At 47.1% G+C, this 17,054-nt stretch overlaps 1 protein-coding gene across 1 annotated transcript in view; it reads left to right on the forward strand.

Annotated features, from left to right (window-relative positions):
- VWA3A (von Willebrand factor A domain containing 3A) overlaps nt 1-17,054 on the forward strand; it is a 2,090,411-nt gene that overhangs the window by 599,142 nt on the left and 1,474,215 nt on the right. The window contains exon 14 of the mRNA XM_069645605.1: nt 6,538-6,641. Coding sequence (XP_069501706.1) covers nt 6,538-6,641 — 104 coding nt within the window. The remainder of the gene's footprint in view (nt 1-6,537; nt 6,642-17,054) is intronic.

A 17,054-nucleotide genomic window follows, 5' to 3' on the forward strand; every position in this document is an offset into this window, starting at 1 on the left:
CAGAGGAGGTCACACAAGCTATTTGTGCCCTCCCCAGGAATAAAGCTCCAGGCCCTGATGGGTTCACGGTCCTGTTTTACAAGAAATTTTCCAAAGTCCTTGCTCCCCATATGGCGGAAGTGATGAACTCCTTCATGGAGACCGGGTCTATTACGCCATCAATGGGTGGAACCGGCATTAACATTGCTCAATATTGCTCAATAAACCTGGGAAAGACCCCACATTATGCTCCTCTTACCGTCCTATAGCAGTCTTAATTTATGATGCCCTCATATTCTCAAAAGTACTAGCTACACGCTTGGCGGTGGTACTCCCTGGAGTAGTGGCGATGTACCGGACAGGTTTTGTTCCTGGCCACCAAGCATTCGATAACATTCGTCGGATGGTGGATATCTCGGCCTGGGTGCGGCAACATAATCAGTCGGTAGGTCTTCTCTCAATCGACGCTAAGAAAGCGTTCGATGGAGTAGATTGGGGATACTTATCAAAGGTACTCATAGGGTTTGGGTTTGGCCCGCGGTTTAGTAAACTTGTATTGGCTGATTTTGTCCTCCCCTCTGCCTGGATCAAGGTAAATGTGGTCCTGTCGAGCCCAGTCAACTTGCGAAGGGTGACCCGGCAGGGGTGTCTGTTGGGATCTGCATGATCCCTCCGTCACGGAAAAGTCTGTGACAGAAAAGTTTGCATGGGAAATGTACGCACCACCAAAGGTGCGTAAATTTCCCATGCGAACAAACATTACAAATCACTACATTACCCATACCCCCACCAACAACACACCCACAACACCACCCCCACCCACACCCCAACAGAAACATACCCTACTTATCTTTTCTTCAGGGGTATCTCCCGCAACCCCGCTCACTATACCACACCCCCGCAGCCCGTTTTTTATTTTTTTTTATTTAATGGGTGTGCAGCGGGAGTGTCCCCTCCAACCCCCGCTCACTATACTACTATACTGTATAGTATGGTGAGGAGAGTGTTGCGGCGGTGTCACCCCCGCAGTCTTTTTTTTAACTTACCTTCAATCCATGCTACCACCAAAGGTTCGAACTTTTGGTGTTCGAACCTTTGGTGGTAGCATTTTTCAGACTTTTTTTTCGGTCCGATCGTACAATTCCGTCTGTTCCCCTCCTCTTCGCCCTAGCAATGGAACCCTTGGCCTGTTTATTGCGCTCCTCGAGGGATATTCTCGGAGTACAAGTGGCAGGCTACCACCATAAGCTGGCGCTCCATGCCAACGACTTCTTTTTTTACATGTGGGACTCCCTAAAATCTTTGCCTCATATCATTTCTTTGCTAGACAGATTTCGGGAGGTCTCGGGTTTCAAGGTCAATTATTCGAAATCTACGATCCTTAACATAACGGAATCACGGGAGATGGTGGAGGGCCTGAAATCCAGCTTTCCAATTTCATGGGCTTCCCATTCTCTGAAATACTTGGGCGTTCACCTTACAGCAAAATATACTGATTATTATGCAGCGAATATTCTGCTGCTGTTTGCTGGGCCAAGCATGATTTGGTGAAATGGGGTACTTCCGAAATCTCCTGGTTGGGCAGAATAATGGCGATTAAGATGACCGTATTGCCAAGATGGTTATACACATTTCAATTGTTACCAATTTGGATCCCTAGTGCAGCACTGAAAGAACTGCAGACACATATTTTTAGATTCATATGGTCAAATAAGTCTCTGAGTTGCCAGACCTATGCTTATGACAGCGAGGGTAGCGTGGGGATTGGCGGTACCCGATATTAAAGGTACCTCTTTGCTGCTCAAATTGCGCCCGTCCTAGAGAGTCAAGCCACTGAGAACAACCCAAAGCACTGGGTCGCCATTGAATAGGAGGCCCTGGGGTCCCCCATACATCACTGGTGTTGGTTCTCCCCAAGAGCAAGAAGAATGGGTGGGCAAGGGATCTCAACAACAAACACTACACTGGAGTACTGGGACAAAGCCGCACAACTGTATGCTACCACTACCTTCCCCTCTCCTATGACAGGGATATGGGGAAATGGCAAGATTGCCCTGGGATTATGTAGAGGGCGGCTCCTTTGGTGGTGTGAAGGTGGGCTGTACAGGCTGGGGTCGTTGTTTCGGGATAACCTCCTCTCACCTTTGACCAATGCAAACTGATTTTTCAGGTCAGCGACACCGACAGATACAGATATATCCAGCTGAGACATTGGCTATCCCGATCAAGTGTAACAACCCAGGGGACGCGTGACGCAACAATCTGTGAAGATTTATTTATAGGAAACCCTCCAGTAGCAACACTTGCATCCCTATATAGGGTGTTGAACTCCAGTAGATTTAAGCCCCACACGGGTACATGTCTAAATAGGAGGAGGACGTTGGTAGGTTCATTGATGAGATAACACAGTACAATATCTGGACATGGGTGGGTTAGGCATCTCAGGCGGTTCAGCTCAAAGAAAATTGTTTTAAAATACTGTTCCGGTGGTACCTGACCCCAGAAAGGTTGCACAAAATGAATCCACAACTCGCCCCCCCCCTCCCCCAATGCTGGCGGTGTGGGACGTCCCCTTGCTCCTTCATTCATATGTGGTGGGTGTGCCCCCAAATCCAAGGGTTCTGGAAAAAAGCGGTCACCCAAATCAAAGAGGTTTGTGGATTCGAACTTGAACTGGACCCCTTGGTGTTATTAAGGGCCATTACACACTGAGTGCCAGAGGCTCTCGTTTGGTCACTCACTTTTTGGTGGCGGCAAGACTGGTCATAGAAAAGCACTGGAAGAGTCAGGGTGAACTAGATATTAGGGAATGGTGGACACAAGTTTGGTACGTGGCTGCCATGAGCAAAATCGATGGGGCAATGCAGGAGCATATGCCGCAATACCTAGCTGACTGGTCCCCATTAATCACATATGTAAGCGGGCATGATAGCCCCAATATCCATCATAGGGCCCATGAGATGGCATCATTTTCACTGCTATAAGTTACAGTATGCGACTCATCGCAGGCAGCCGGCCCCAGAAGTCACTAAAACTTGCAGTTGTAGGAGTTTTTTTATGTGTTATAATTGATGAGTATTTTTGCGCCATTTCCTCTATTTCTATTTTTATTTTCTTTACATTTTTCTAACTTCAATGCAAGGCACTTATTTCATGTTCATCTTCGGTTATGATTCACCATGAGTACTACTGGAACCAAGTTGAGGAATTATATCTTTTCTGTATAAGACCGATGTATAATTTACTGGTGCTTGGTGCATAATGAAAAGTGCTTAGTAAAGTTTACATGATAACAAAAAATGGCACACAGCTATTCTAGGCAGGCAAAACCTAATTTTGTAATATACTATTACAGTTGATTTTCAGATCAGTGCAACACAGATTGAGGTAAGCTATAACTCATTTTAGGATGGCACACAGCTAACTCAAGGTAAGTAAAACCTGTATACCTTTTAAAGGATCTATCAGCAACTTAAAGGTAGGTATAAACCTAAGACTGTTGAGCATCTGTGTAAGACAGACCAGGGAAAGCAAAACCCAATGTTATACTTTATAAATGACTCAATGATAAACTAGGTAGGTAAGGCAGACTAATTGTAAACAGGCTATACAGCAAGTCAGGGGATGCAAGACCCAGTTGGGAAACGTATACACATATTCTCTAAAAGAAATAGTTAGTGAAGCCAACGGCATTACTTTTGGGAACAAGGCATAACCAATTCACAGGTTAGTAAAATAACATTACATATACTTTTCAGAATGGCACAACACACATTCAAAGTAGGAACCTTTGTAACTGCTCACTCTGAGTTACAGTTACCAACAAACTCTTTCACAAGCAAGTACTTTTCAAACACTTGTTATTCTTTTCAAGACGGAATCCTTTACTTCTCCAGTCCTTCCCTAGTCTATTGCAGGAGTTCACTCACAGGCAGAAGAGAGTAGTGGTCTAGGTGCCAGCTGTAGGCAGGGTAAGAGGGTTCTGTTGCAGCAAAAGTCAGAGTTCCTGAGGAAGTCTTTTCAAACAAGTAGGTATTTCACTTTAGATTTAGTTTGGGTCCAGGAACTTCAGAGAAGACACCTTAGGAAGATTCCATTAGTGGGCCTCGACTGAATGAGAGGACTCCCAATCACAAGAACACCCCAAAGCTTTACAGAAATCACAAAGGGACGTGTCACGAGTTGGGCTGTATCCCGGCTGTAATACCTTCCGACTGTAATAGTCTTAGCACCCACCGGTCTGCCGGCATTACCACTGGGTCACGGGTTGGGCGTTAACAGTAAATCCCCATTCCCGATTGGGTCCATTGGATCCAATGAGGCATTTTCGGCGCTAATACTGCGGGCTAATACAGCTGGCTGTAATACCGCCGAAAACAGGGATATTTTCACCTCCAGAAAAAAGCTGGAGGTAAAACAGCTCATTTAGCGCCCAACTCGTGATAGGGCCAGCCCTTAAATGGGGCGGTAATACCAGTTACTGCTTCATTTAAGGGCTACCGCCTTACTCGTGATGAGGCCCAAATGCTTAAGGTAAGTAAATATCCCAGCCACACAGTAACTTAGCACAGTAGAAGAGTTGCAGCAAGAAGACTTCAGGATCTGCAGCCAAAAAACTGTTTGCTGAATCCGTTTATAATGAAGACAGGACACTGGAAGGGCCTTTCCGGAGCCAGAAGAAGATTGAATATCGCTGTTCAGATTCTCGTCAATTGCAAGGGCCACCACTCTGTTGAGGGGACATTTCGGCCTCGATTCACTTCGCTGGCGGTCCTGCAGGATGCTACCAAAGTTTCGGCTCCATTTGGAAGACCGTGCACCACACACTGGCTCAAGGTCTCACGGTATTGGGCTATTGCAGCCTTGCAAGGTCGCAGCACGACATGGGATGGCTCTAAATACAGGTCATCTTGAGTTTAGTGGATCTCACCATGCTCTTGGTCGGACAGTCCTTTTTTGGGATCCCCAGGTCAATTGGAAGGAAATGTAACAGCAGGCCCTGGTTACACAGCAGGCTCTGTGGTCGTCGTTTCTTCATCTTCCTCTTCGGTTTCAGCTCCAGTGGTCGACTTGTCAGTAGCTTCCAGATTCAGAGTTTTTATCAGGAACTACAGCACAACTTCTGCATTCTCTCCCTGCATTTTAAAGCAAGGGGCGGTCTGGCTGTCCAATCAGGACAGCCATCCTCCCACTAGGTGTTTGTTCTTATCAGGCAAAGTGAAATCCAAAGGGATGCTGAGTTTTGGACTCCTCCCTCGCTTCCTGCCTTTCCAGACACTCTGGAGCTTGGGCGGGGGATCTACAGGATTCCTGCCAAAGACTAAACCGCCTCTGAGGTAGTTCCCACCTAGAATGGCAGGGTAAGACATCAGAAATAGTAAACACAAAGAAATGCTGAAAAAAGGAGCACACCCTTTTAGCAAAATGGTGGCCCTTCTGTGCATTACCGAGACTGAATTAACAGCCTGCGAGTGACTATTTGTTCAAAGCTAAGCTGTATTATACTTTTAAACCTTGTGGTGAATGAGGAGGTGAATAAAAAAGCTCCAGAACTTAAATAACTTAAGAATACACTTTTATACGCTGCACACCCAATGTTACTAAGATTGACTGTAGTCCTAAAGTCACTTATTTTCTTTCATGCTTTTACTACTTCCTTTTCTTCCTGCTGGTCCTCTTCTGAGGAGCCCATTAAAAACAGGTCCTGGTCAACCAGCAGTTTTGATGAAAGGCTGTTTAGAATGCCTAAACATTCCAACTACCCCTACACGATTCTAACCCAGACTGCCTCTAATTGTGTTCTCAGGCTTGGCTTGGGAAACCTTCCTTTGTCTGGGTATTGTCAATTAAGGAAATAAAACAAACATCATTTCTAACCCCCAACTCCCATTACCACGACTGCCTTTTCCTGATGGAAATATTTCCCAATCCTATGTACCACTGCCAATTGTCTACAGACCCTGAAATCATCTTGAGAGTTCTAATACAGTGATGAATCATGGCCCTTAGCCTGTGCTTAGGGAATTGATGGTACTCATGGGGCGGAATGCATTTTCATATGTATCACTTCTAGCATCTAAACAAATAATGTAATCTTTTACATGGTAGCTTACTGTGTTAGTTAACTTCCACAGTGTAGGTTCTTCACTCAAGCAAATTACCCATCACAGTGTTCAAGTATCTTATATTGGCTGCTAAGTCCTCTATGTATGTCCTTTGGTAATGAAATTCGAGGTGCTGCAGTCACTTTCTTCTTTGTTACCATTCCCTTACCGGAAACCTAATACAGTGATGCCTATATCTAAGACAAATTTCCTACAGCCACATTTAAAACATCAAGCAGAGCCCCAGCCACTAGCTGTTATCTCCTATGTTTATCTTCTCCTCCAATGAGATTGGAGCCACCTGTCTTTTCTACACAGAAATGGCTGAACAGCTGAAATTGCCATATCAAACACGTGCATTACTATTGTTGCGTATAATTGTCTTGAAGATGTTGCAATTAAATTATGTACACCTGCGGGGATGATAATGTTCTTGTTCTTTTTTTCTTTACAGGCAAGAAACTAAGCCTTTACCAGGTTTTAGCACCTAACGCATATTCTCCTGTGGAAGAGTTTATCCCTATTCTTCAAAAAACGGTCTCATCAACTCTTCATGAGGTACATGAATTTCTGACATGAGTATGTATAGTAGTCGTTGGTTACAGCTAGATCCAATTAGAAAATGTACAATCAATCAGAAATGGAAGGGTCAAATGTTACTATTCTGTCCCCTATGCTCTTTCGCCTTCCTAACTTGTTAGAAATGTTTATTTTATAAGCGGCAGTTTGCAGTATATTCTTTGTTTTCAGAAAAATGCTATATATTTAAACTTCAAACGTCTTGTTGGTGTGTATCTCCATGTGTCAGATACCCACTCCTATTTACGTTGCCAACATCCATTCCTGTTTAAGGTATATACGGAAATTGCTCAAACTTACCATTGATTTATTTTAAAATGTCTTTATTGGTATTTCTTGTAATCACATTTACAGCATGTTATCAACATATGTTGCCCGAATGCATGCTTGTCAAAACAAAAGTATAACAAGTATTTTAACAAAACAAACAGTAACTGTCTCCATATATAGGGTGGTTTCAGTTCTTGCCTGGGAGGAATGAGGGTGTGGTGGTCGGAGGGAGGGAGGGAAAGAGGGAGGGTGGTGGCGCCTCGTAAGCGGGGAGGCCTTTGCATCCCAAGTGGTTCTGTCTATATTGGCTTTGCGTTTGGCAATCAGGCTTTCTGTTCAGGGGGGCATATCATCTGATGGGTGGAATACGGTCCAGGTCAGGGCTTTCCATGCATCGAATGACACACTTGCTCCATCTGTGGATTTGGATACACCATCTTCCCATGCTGTAGTTTCAGCTTCTACTCATCTTTCCAACTCCCTATACCATGAAGCGTACTGTGGACCATTAGCCTTTTTCCATGCCATAGCTATGGTTCTTTTAGTTAGTATGCATGCCATGTCCATGAATTCCGCAATATGCTTTACTTTGGCCAGTCTGGGGTAAGTGCCTAATAGGCATTCCTTAGGGGACCATTAATACGGCGTTATCCCGGCCTTCTTGCAGGTGTGTTCCACCTTGGACCAGAGACAGCGTACCCTGGGGCACTCCCAGAACATATGAATCAGTCCAGCCTGTTCGGCGTTGCACCATGTGCATGTGGGGTGAGCCTGCTTGTTGAACTTGGCCATCCTGTTAGGAGTCACGTATGTGCGATATAGCACATTTAACTGTATCAATCGGAATCTTGTGTTTCTAGACACTTCTTTGGGGAATGCCAGGGCCCTTTCCCATTCCCTGTCTGTAATTTCTTGTCCCAAATCTGTTTGCCATCTGGACTTCAATGCAATGCCACGGGGGTTGGGTTTATCTATCAGCTGGCTATATATTCTGGACACTATTCATCTCCCAGATTGTACAGCAGTGTTACAAGGGGGTTTTCTGTTGGTTCCTCTGGCCACATGTCCCATTTCGCTCTTGCGGCCCTCTTGATCCGCTGATACCACAGGAATTGGCATGCCGGTATTCCCTCCGTGGTGTGAAGTGAGGTGAAGTCTCTAAGTTCCGCTTTCATACAAATCTCCCCATGTGTAGACCCCTTTTCTTTCCTAGAGACTAATATATTCGCAAAGTCCGACATTGTCTTGTACAGGTCTGATATCATCGGGATCTCGGGTGAGTATGCGTGTTCCAGGTGTAGGAGTCTTGGTTCTGTGCCATATCTGCCTCCCTAGAGTTACTATCATAGGGGCATTGCTTAAGTAATTCTGGGGGGCCCAGATGAGTTCTCTTAAGTGTAGTGGGGCCACTAGGTGTTGGAATAGTGTTGTTTCTGAGGTGACCTCGTCTGACAGCCAGCCGGCCGCGAAACTGAGTTGTTCCGCTAGATAATACTTTTCCAGATCCGGAAGTTGGATAACTCCTTCTCTGTGGGGTAGGGTCAGTGTGGTTAGTGCTAATTTATGTCTACCTTCTCCCCACAGGAACCCTCGGATCAGTGTTTCGAGCAGACAAAAGAAGGGGGCCTTGATGTAGTAGTACACATTTTGAAAGTACTAGAGGAAACTACGTAGAATAATCATCGATAAAGGGAGTTTGGACCAGAAGCTAGTGGATTTGCGTAGTGTCTTGATTGCAGCTTCGGTGTTGTGTTCGTGCATCAGCTCTGGTGTGTGCAGTATGTTGACTCCCAGATACCTAAATGTGTCCGGTTGCCATTGGATTACCACAGCAGGTAGGTCCTCCACCTTCCTGCCTCTTAAATCTGCTAGAGGGAACAGGCAGGACTTCTGCCTGCTGAACTGTATGCCTGAGACCTTGGAGTAGTTGTCCAGGACTCTTAGCATGTTGGGCACGTTCAGGTGTGGATCTCTTACGTACAAGAAGACGTCTTCAGCGTACAGCGAGATTATGTGGTACACCCCGCCCACCTGTATTCCAGCATCAAAGAATTGCTTTCTGAGGTATATGGCTATTGGCTCAAGGCCCAATATGTAGAACATGGGGGACAGCGGGCAACCCCTGCCCTAGTGCCTCTGCATATATCCCACGCTTGAGACACGAGCCTCCCCGACTTCACTCTCGCCCTTGGTTTAGTGTATAGGATCTTCACCCACTTGATAAATCCCTCCCCAAATCCAAACTCCCTCAGGGATGCCGCAAGCCACTCCCAATATATGGAGTCAAATGCTTTTATTGCATCTAATGATAATAGTGCGTAGGAGCCTTTCTCTTGGTTTGTTTGGGCCATGATGTGTTGGAGTCTGCAGAGTTGTGCCATTGTGTTGCGTCCCGGAACAAAACCATTCTGGTCTGCATGCACCAGCATTCCTATTTGCCTAGAGAGCCGCTTGGCTAAAATCGTGGGCAGTATCTTCATATCATAATTAAGCATTGCAAGCGGGCGGTAGGAATCGCACTCTTCTGCTGGTTTCCTGGGCTTGAGCATCGGGATCACAAGTGCCTCCCTCATGCTTTCTGGGAGCATCTCCAGGTCATATGCCTCTTGATATACCTTGTGTAATAGTGGCGTGAGAGTTGGTTCATACGTTTTATAAAACTCTGGGGCCAGCCCATCACTATCTGGAGTTTTACCGGTGGGCAGTGACTTTATTGCCTCCGTGATATCCTCATTGGTGATATCGGAGTCCAAGCTTTCTCTTTGTGTAGGGGTCAATTTTTGGAGTGTGCTTTGGATTTCGTCATGAGGGACTGGTGTGTCATGCGAGTATAGCTGGGTGTAAAATGATTTGAAGGTGTCATTGATGCCGTGCTGTGTCTGTTGGAGTGTTCCACTTACATCCTTGTTAGGTGTTTGGGGTGTTCCCTCTTGCAGAGCCATGCGAGCAAGCGGCCAGGTCTGTCCGCCTCTGTGTGCGCTCTGATAGTTCTGGTGGCATAATCAAATTTGGCTAATCAGTCCCATGTCTCTTTGCATTCAACTCTGATTCAGCCCAGAGTTTCTTCCTCTTGTGTTGTCGCTAGGGCTGCTCAATCTATCTCTTTGATTTCCTCCTCCCGCCGTTCTAGTTCTGTTCACAGTAGTTTTCTGATGCCACCCGCCTTTGCTATAATCTTCCAGCGTATCACCACTTTGATGGCCTCCCATACCGTGCCCACCCGGGTTACGCTACCCGTATTCTCCTCCACGCATTTCTCCATGGAGTCCTGAAGGTCCTCCCTAAAGGCTATATCTCTTAGTTCCTCGGTGGGCATCCACCATAATGGGATTGGGGGTCTGGGCCCGACCATTCTCCATTCAACCAGTAGAGGTGAATGATCCGATATGGATCGGCCTAAATATTGTGCTAGTTCTATTTGGGGGAGGTGTTCACGCCCTACAAAGACGTGGTCTATCCTAGTGTAGAGGCCGTGTGGGGATGAGAAGTATGAATAGCCTCGCTCTCTTGGGTGCAACCCTCGCCAGGCATCTGCTAGGTCTAATTTTACTATTACTGAGTCGAATACAGTGGAGACCATTGTTTTCCGGTGTAGTGGAGGGGTGGACCTGTCTAGCTCTAGGTCTTGTACACAATTGAAATCCCCTCCCCAAATGAAGAAAGAATTCCTGTATTGGGTCAGCTTATTACACATGTTATCCAGATGAGCCGGGATATTGCAGTTAGGGAAATAAGAATTCACTATGCATGTTTCAATTTGTCGTGTGTAACCCCAGATTATCACGTATCTGCCCTCCGGATCCGTCTCTGCATTAACCAATTTGAAAGGTATCTGGGGGCTTACCCACGTGTATACCCCTCCCGTGTACTTTGAATATGCCGTGCCGAATCCTTGCCCCCCCCCTAACCCCCAGCATTCTTGCAGTTTGACCATTGATTCCTTTAAGTGGGTTTCCTGTAGTAGGGCTATCCCAACCCCTTTCCTGTTCAAGAAGGATTTAATTTGGTTCCTCCTTAAGTAGGTGCCCAATCCTCTTACATTCCAAGTTAATACCTTGGTTTGTGCTGCCATGTTTGTGCGAAGACCAGAGTCGTTGCCGCCCCGCTTGAGTCGGTATTCAATATGCTGACAGCCTTGTCGTCTAGACCTCCTGCGTTTCGGGTGTCGCAGCATGTTCCGTTCGGTCCCTCCTCCCTCCAACCCCTCTGGCACTCCCCTTCCCTTCCCGGAGACTTAACGAACAGTGGAGCATTAACTATTGTGAATGAAACGAAGAAAACCATGAACATATAACTGCACCCAGCGGCTGCCTTGGTCTGGTAGCGCTCGGGTTGACTCTGCGCCATTTGGGCCCATCCGGGGCTTTTGGCGCGAGTGGTGTGCTAGCAATAAGCCTGCACTGGTCTCTTATGGGGTGGGTTGAGTGCTCTGTGCGTGTCTCCCCATGGGCTCGCTGTCCGATCCAGCGAATGAACAACATTGCAGCGATGATGTGGGATGCAACAGTTCTCTTGTCGCGACTTTATGCGCAGATTTCCGATTCTTGGCACATTAACCGAATGTTGGATTTGACCTCGTCTATTTTTACATCTATGAATGTTCTGAGAGCCGCAATAGCCTGTAGCACCTGGTCGTCTTTGGTGCTGTCTTCTGAAGGCTGCGATTCTTGGTGTGTGTTTGCTTCTTGCTGTGGCTGCTGTCTCGACTTGGCCGCTGAGAAGGAGTCCATTATTGTCGACTTGGCTTTGCCCCTAGTGTGGAACATCTCCTGTTGAAGGTCATGGGATCTGATGGCGGAGTCCATTCGGCTTCCTGTGGTGTGGCACTTGTGTTTACTTTGCCAGGGCAGTATGGCACGACTCCAGTTAAATTGGGGGAAGCGACCCGAGAGATGTGGGAGAATGCTGATATGAAGTCAGCAGTAAAGTGATGCGTGGGGTGTGAATGTGTTTATTTGTGGTCTTGCCTGGCGAAGGGACCAGATGTGGCCTTGCGGTAGCTCCCTCAGTGTCTGAGCCCGCTGTGTCGTGTGTCCAATCGCTAATGCATCTGGGGTTTCTTACTTTCGGTTCTCTCCAGGGGGGCATCCAGGTTCCAGGAGCTGTACCCTATAGGTATTGCGGTAAAGTTGTGAGCTTGAGCTTTAATAGCAGGTATCACCTGCGGTGGGCTCGACAGGGATTGAACAGTTGTGTAGAATTGGGTGTTTCGTGGTGGTGGTCCAGGCGCCCAGGTGGGGTCGCGGTAACACCTACGGGTCTTTCCCTCCCAGTGGCAGCGCTCTGATGTGTTAATTTGCGCTGGGCTGTCTGGATGGGATCTGGCAGTGTTTGTGCACCAGCAGGGCTTTGTGCACCCCTCACGGTTTAGGGGTCTGTTGGTAAAGGAGCTCCTTGCACAAATTAGTGCGTATTGTGGCATTCTTAATTGTCTGGTGCCAGGAGTCACAGGTCCGGGTCAGTGATATTTGATGGGGGTCTCGGTGCGTAGTGTTGGAGGGGTTTATCCTCCCTGATCGCGGCAAGTCAGCAGTCTACTGATGCTTATGGAGGCATCCTCTGAATTGGGCCCTGCCGTTGGGCGCGGGGCTTGTGTGTCAGTGCTGGCAGCCCACAGTGTCCCCTTCACAGTGGGTTTGTGATTTGTGGCCCGGGCGGCGTGTGCAGGATTCGGGCTGTTTTTCCGAGGGCGTGTGAGTCTTTGCAGACTTCTGTTGTCATGCAGTTCAATCGTTCCCCTGACACCAAGGTGCCGGCAGTGTGGGGGGGGTGTTAAGTACCTGCTGTTTTTCTGCTCCAGTCTCCCGCTGCCTCGCTGCCGATGTTCCCGCTCGGGTGCTGTCCGCTGGGCTCGAAGTTGGAGACCTGCGTGTTGCAGGTTTGGCGGTTTGCCTCCACGGGTCCTGGGCAGCAGTCTGGTGCGCGCTTTCGTGACAGAGGCTGTGGGTACCCCTCACCCCTTGTTCTCGGCGATCCAGGAGCGGCTTGTTGCAGGTGGTGTGCTGCACTGCTTAATGTTGTCCTCTACTGCTGGCCCGACACGGAATTGCACCAGGGTTGTTCGGTGTGGCGTGCTGGTGGGGAGAAAAAGTGGTGGCCCCGCCGTGCGATTCCTGTGCAGGGCAATGTTCTCCGCGATCCCTTGCTTCAGGGAAAGCGTTTCAAGTCGACGGCGCCATTTTGTGGGGGCGCAGGGGCTCCACTTGAAGCAAGCGCAGCAGTGGTTCCCCCATCTCGGGAGGATAGCACAGCGGCAGCGTGCCCGTCTTGGAAGCAAGACGACACAGAGCAACAACAGGTTCGATCCACGGGTCCGCGCTTAGAAACCTCTGAGTGTTTAAGCGCGTTATAAATACGTAACTAAGACAAAAAACAAAAAAAAAACACAATTACGCAACTAAGAAAAATAAACAATTCCTGTAACAGCGCCTCGATGCCTGCGGGCTGTGTGAGCGCTTTATAAATGTAAAATTAAATTAAATCTTATATTTCCGTCGGGCAGCATACCGGGTGACGGGGGAAGGGTTCTTCTTTCTGTTACTGCCTTCAGGTATGGAAATCTAAGTTTTTATTCGCTGCAATAGGATCTAAAGTAGGATCTCGGACAGGAGCTCAATGGAGCTGCTTCCTCACGCCATGCGTGCTGGCCATGGCCCCCAAACTTACCATTGATGAGATCCTTCCCAGCAATTTATTAAAAAACAAAACAATCACAGACTCAGGGAGGTTTCCCCTTAATGGCCCCTTGGCCACGCTAGTTGGGCACCTTCTTCTGGCAGCCAAACTGATTATTGCCCGAAGCTGGAAATCCATTGAGGGCCTGGTGATCGAGATGTGGTGGATTAAGTTCTGGGACATTCTGGTGGCTGAGAATTTACTGCATTATGTGAAAGGTGCTATACTAGGTATGTCTCTATCTGGACCCCTTTTATTGACTTTGCAGAAACCTTCCCTGCGATTGTGGTCAAGCCCCCAATGCTGCAACACTTCTCATCACTGAACAGTCTGCGTCAGGTGAGAGAGAGACATTTGATGTGGTCTATGATGGGTGGGGGGGAGGCTGGTGCTGACTCCATATTGCACTCTAAATTGCTCCATGATCCGCTGTTGTCGCATTGCTTGGTATGTACCTATTGCTTAAGATGTTCTGTACCCACAGTATGTTAAATAAAAATGTGTGGCGGGAAAATAAATCACATTTTTTCTTCCACAAACATTTTTTCTTAAGTTCTGCAGCCACTGTGCATTTGAGATTTGTCACAGAATTCAAACTACAAGTGAAATGTCAAATTGGCTCTCAGCAGTCCTCCCTTAGATGGTGAGGGGGGATATCTCAGGGGCAACGTGTTTGTCCTGGAAGCAAAACATTGCAGCGCAACAGAGGTCCGAGTCCCGATCCCGATCCCGTGCTTGGAAACCAATCTCTGGTATTTAGCACATTTATAAATGAACAATTATAATCATGTTGCTCATCTTGGGGGCCTGGCTGATGCTGGTCAAGGCGCCTGCATAATTCAGAGCACCGCAGCTACCCAATGTAGGACCGGTCCAGGGGAGTGTTCACTGGGCTGTGAGGTCCTAAAGCTGCTGACCACATGGATATGGGCACTGCTAGCCCTGTAGTGTTCACAGGGAGGCCAATCCGGTGCTGAGGAGTGCATTGTCCCCTGACCTAGGAACAAGCGGAAGGTCAGACACTTGCAGGTTGTGTCAGTTATGAAGAGCTGCGAGAAGAGAATTTCCTTTGACGCTCCCGAGTCAATACAATGCCTGGCCCTAATCAGAGGCTCAAGGGTCCTAGTGCAATGGCACTTTTAGCACACTTTCACACCTATCTCACTTGAAGACCTCATTAGGGTGTGAAAAAAATAAATCTACATCTTAAAACTTATTTCCGCTCGATCATATCATTATACTATCCTCAGCGCACACATCTGTGGTTAATAGTTTCCTCAATCATTGATTAGAGCCCAAAGATCTGAAGAGTTTATCTATCGCTCCGTTATTTAAACCTACTGCAGGCCCATATCCTCTGGCTAATCTCCACCCCATCATAAACACCCTGTTAATTGGTAAACTGTTGGAGAATATTTCAGCACAACACCTTGACTAGTCTAAATCCAGCCACCTCCTCGATCGTACCCAATTTGACTTTCAATGGATTGCATTATCCCACAGATTCCTCATCTTGATAGATCGTCCCCTCAGCGCCAGCTCTTCAGAAAAGTTTGACAGGAGGCGTAGTTTTGCTCGGTGTCGTCTCCTTCACCTCTGCATGCCTCGAACGTGCCACTCCTCGACCCCAGAGATGATTTTGGCGATACATATTATAAGGGTGTGGAAGGATGAAACTAACAAACAGGCATGTTTTGGGGGCAAAGACTTTTATTCTTAAAGAAATAGAGAAAGCCCTACTATGAAGGGTCGTGAATGAAACTCAGACACGTAAAATATGGTTTTGGCTAAAGACTTTTATTGATAAATAACAAGGAGTTGGGGAGAAGGCCTTGCTTTCCCTGCACTATAGCGATCTCCCTACCTGAACTCATAACTAAAGATTTTTCTGCGCCAGGAAATACATCTTAAGGTGTTAAGGATAATGTCTTTGGCCTTTGGGTTTGCAAAGATGTTTAAAGGTAGAAATAAATATCTCCAACACAGTCTCTCAGGGATATTGCTACTTGGAGGGTATCACCCTTCCCCTGGATTCCTTTTCACAATTTCATGACAATAATAGTTCTTGTCTTTCCTCTTGTTCAATTTCAAAGTCACATATGTATTTATCTTTTGGGGTTGTCAGGATACCTGGTATACTTTCCTGCCAGGGCTTCTGGTTTTCACACACTTGTAATGGCGTGGTATACTCTCCTGCCAGGGCGTCTTGTAGTTGCCTGTCTCTGCAACTCCACCTTTTTGGTAGTTTAGTACTTTAGGCCGTTAGGTTAATTCCTTTAGTCCATAGTATATTGCCTCATTTGGGATTTGCTTGCACTTTCAATCATTCACCACCTTAGCAGTGTGGGTTCATTTACATTGTCTGTTAAAGATTCCTTTCTGAGGCCAATGTGCTTTTAACTTATTTCATTATTAAGAAAGGATTTTCACTCTTTATCTGACTTGGATTGTTCAATGTTTAACATACGGCGTGTACGCCAATACGCCTGGAGCTCCTTTTGTCCCAGCGTGGACTCACCGGCTCTGTTTGCAGCTTGCCGATGACAATTGTGGGATTCTCTCTACTTCGTGCTGCTCAACTAAGTTTCGACGTCCCCCGTGACTCTGACTGGGCTTCTCCTATCCTTGCGGCTCTCCGGTAAGCTTATTCTAGCAATTTTCCACTGATGAATGCCCAGGAGCACTGTGCTTGCTTCTGGTGCTCCCACGTGGAATTTTATTTGCGCCGTCCTCTGCTGCTCACTGCATGAGCTGGTTGGCTCCAATGTTCTCTTTTCGGTTCTTCAACAACACAGAAAGCTTCAGTCATCTCCCTCCAGCAGTCTGCCATTTCTTCTGGTGATCTTCTTTTAAATATCCCAGGCACAGGTGTACGCTCCCAACTAGAGCGTTGCATGTGCCCGGGGCTTCCTCTGCTCTGCATTTCTCCATTCCTCTTCCTCTTCGCAGTGTTAAGGTGTTTCTGGGAATAGTAGTTTCTTTTTACTAACTTGCACGAAAACCTTGGATGAATGGTTTTAAATTGTCCTGAGGGTGAATCCATTTTCGAAAGTTGCTCTGAAGAACTGTTTGAGGGAAATTCAGCTTTCTCCTTTGAAGGAGCAGAGAAAGAACCAAAATATGCCCATAGAGTGTTGTGTATTGGCGATTCTTCCTGTAAGGGGAAAGGGGAATACCATGGTCCTCATTACAAGGCCAGAGGTAACCCACCGGTGCTACCGACGGGTTGCTGCTAGACCCGGAACGCTGTTTCCGCTGCCCGAGTTCCCGGTGTCACCGGGACATTACAAGTCTTGGTGCCCCGTGATATCAGGCGGCAGAAAGTCTAAGTCCCCATTCCCATCCATGGGAATAGGGACATGGAACCACCGGCACCATTGCTAACAGTGCTGCTGCTTTTGTGACAACTCTGCCTACCGGGGCATTGCGCCTGGCAGGTCAGACCTG

The sequence above is a fragment of the Ambystoma mexicanum genome, chromosome 2p (genome assembly GCF_040938575.1).
Source record: "Ambystoma mexicanum isolate Mex_15411 chromosome 2p, UKY_AmexF1_1, whole genome shotgun sequence".
NCBI lineage: Eukaryota > Metazoa > Chordata > Amphibia > Caudata > Ambystomatidae > Ambystoma > Ambystoma mexicanum.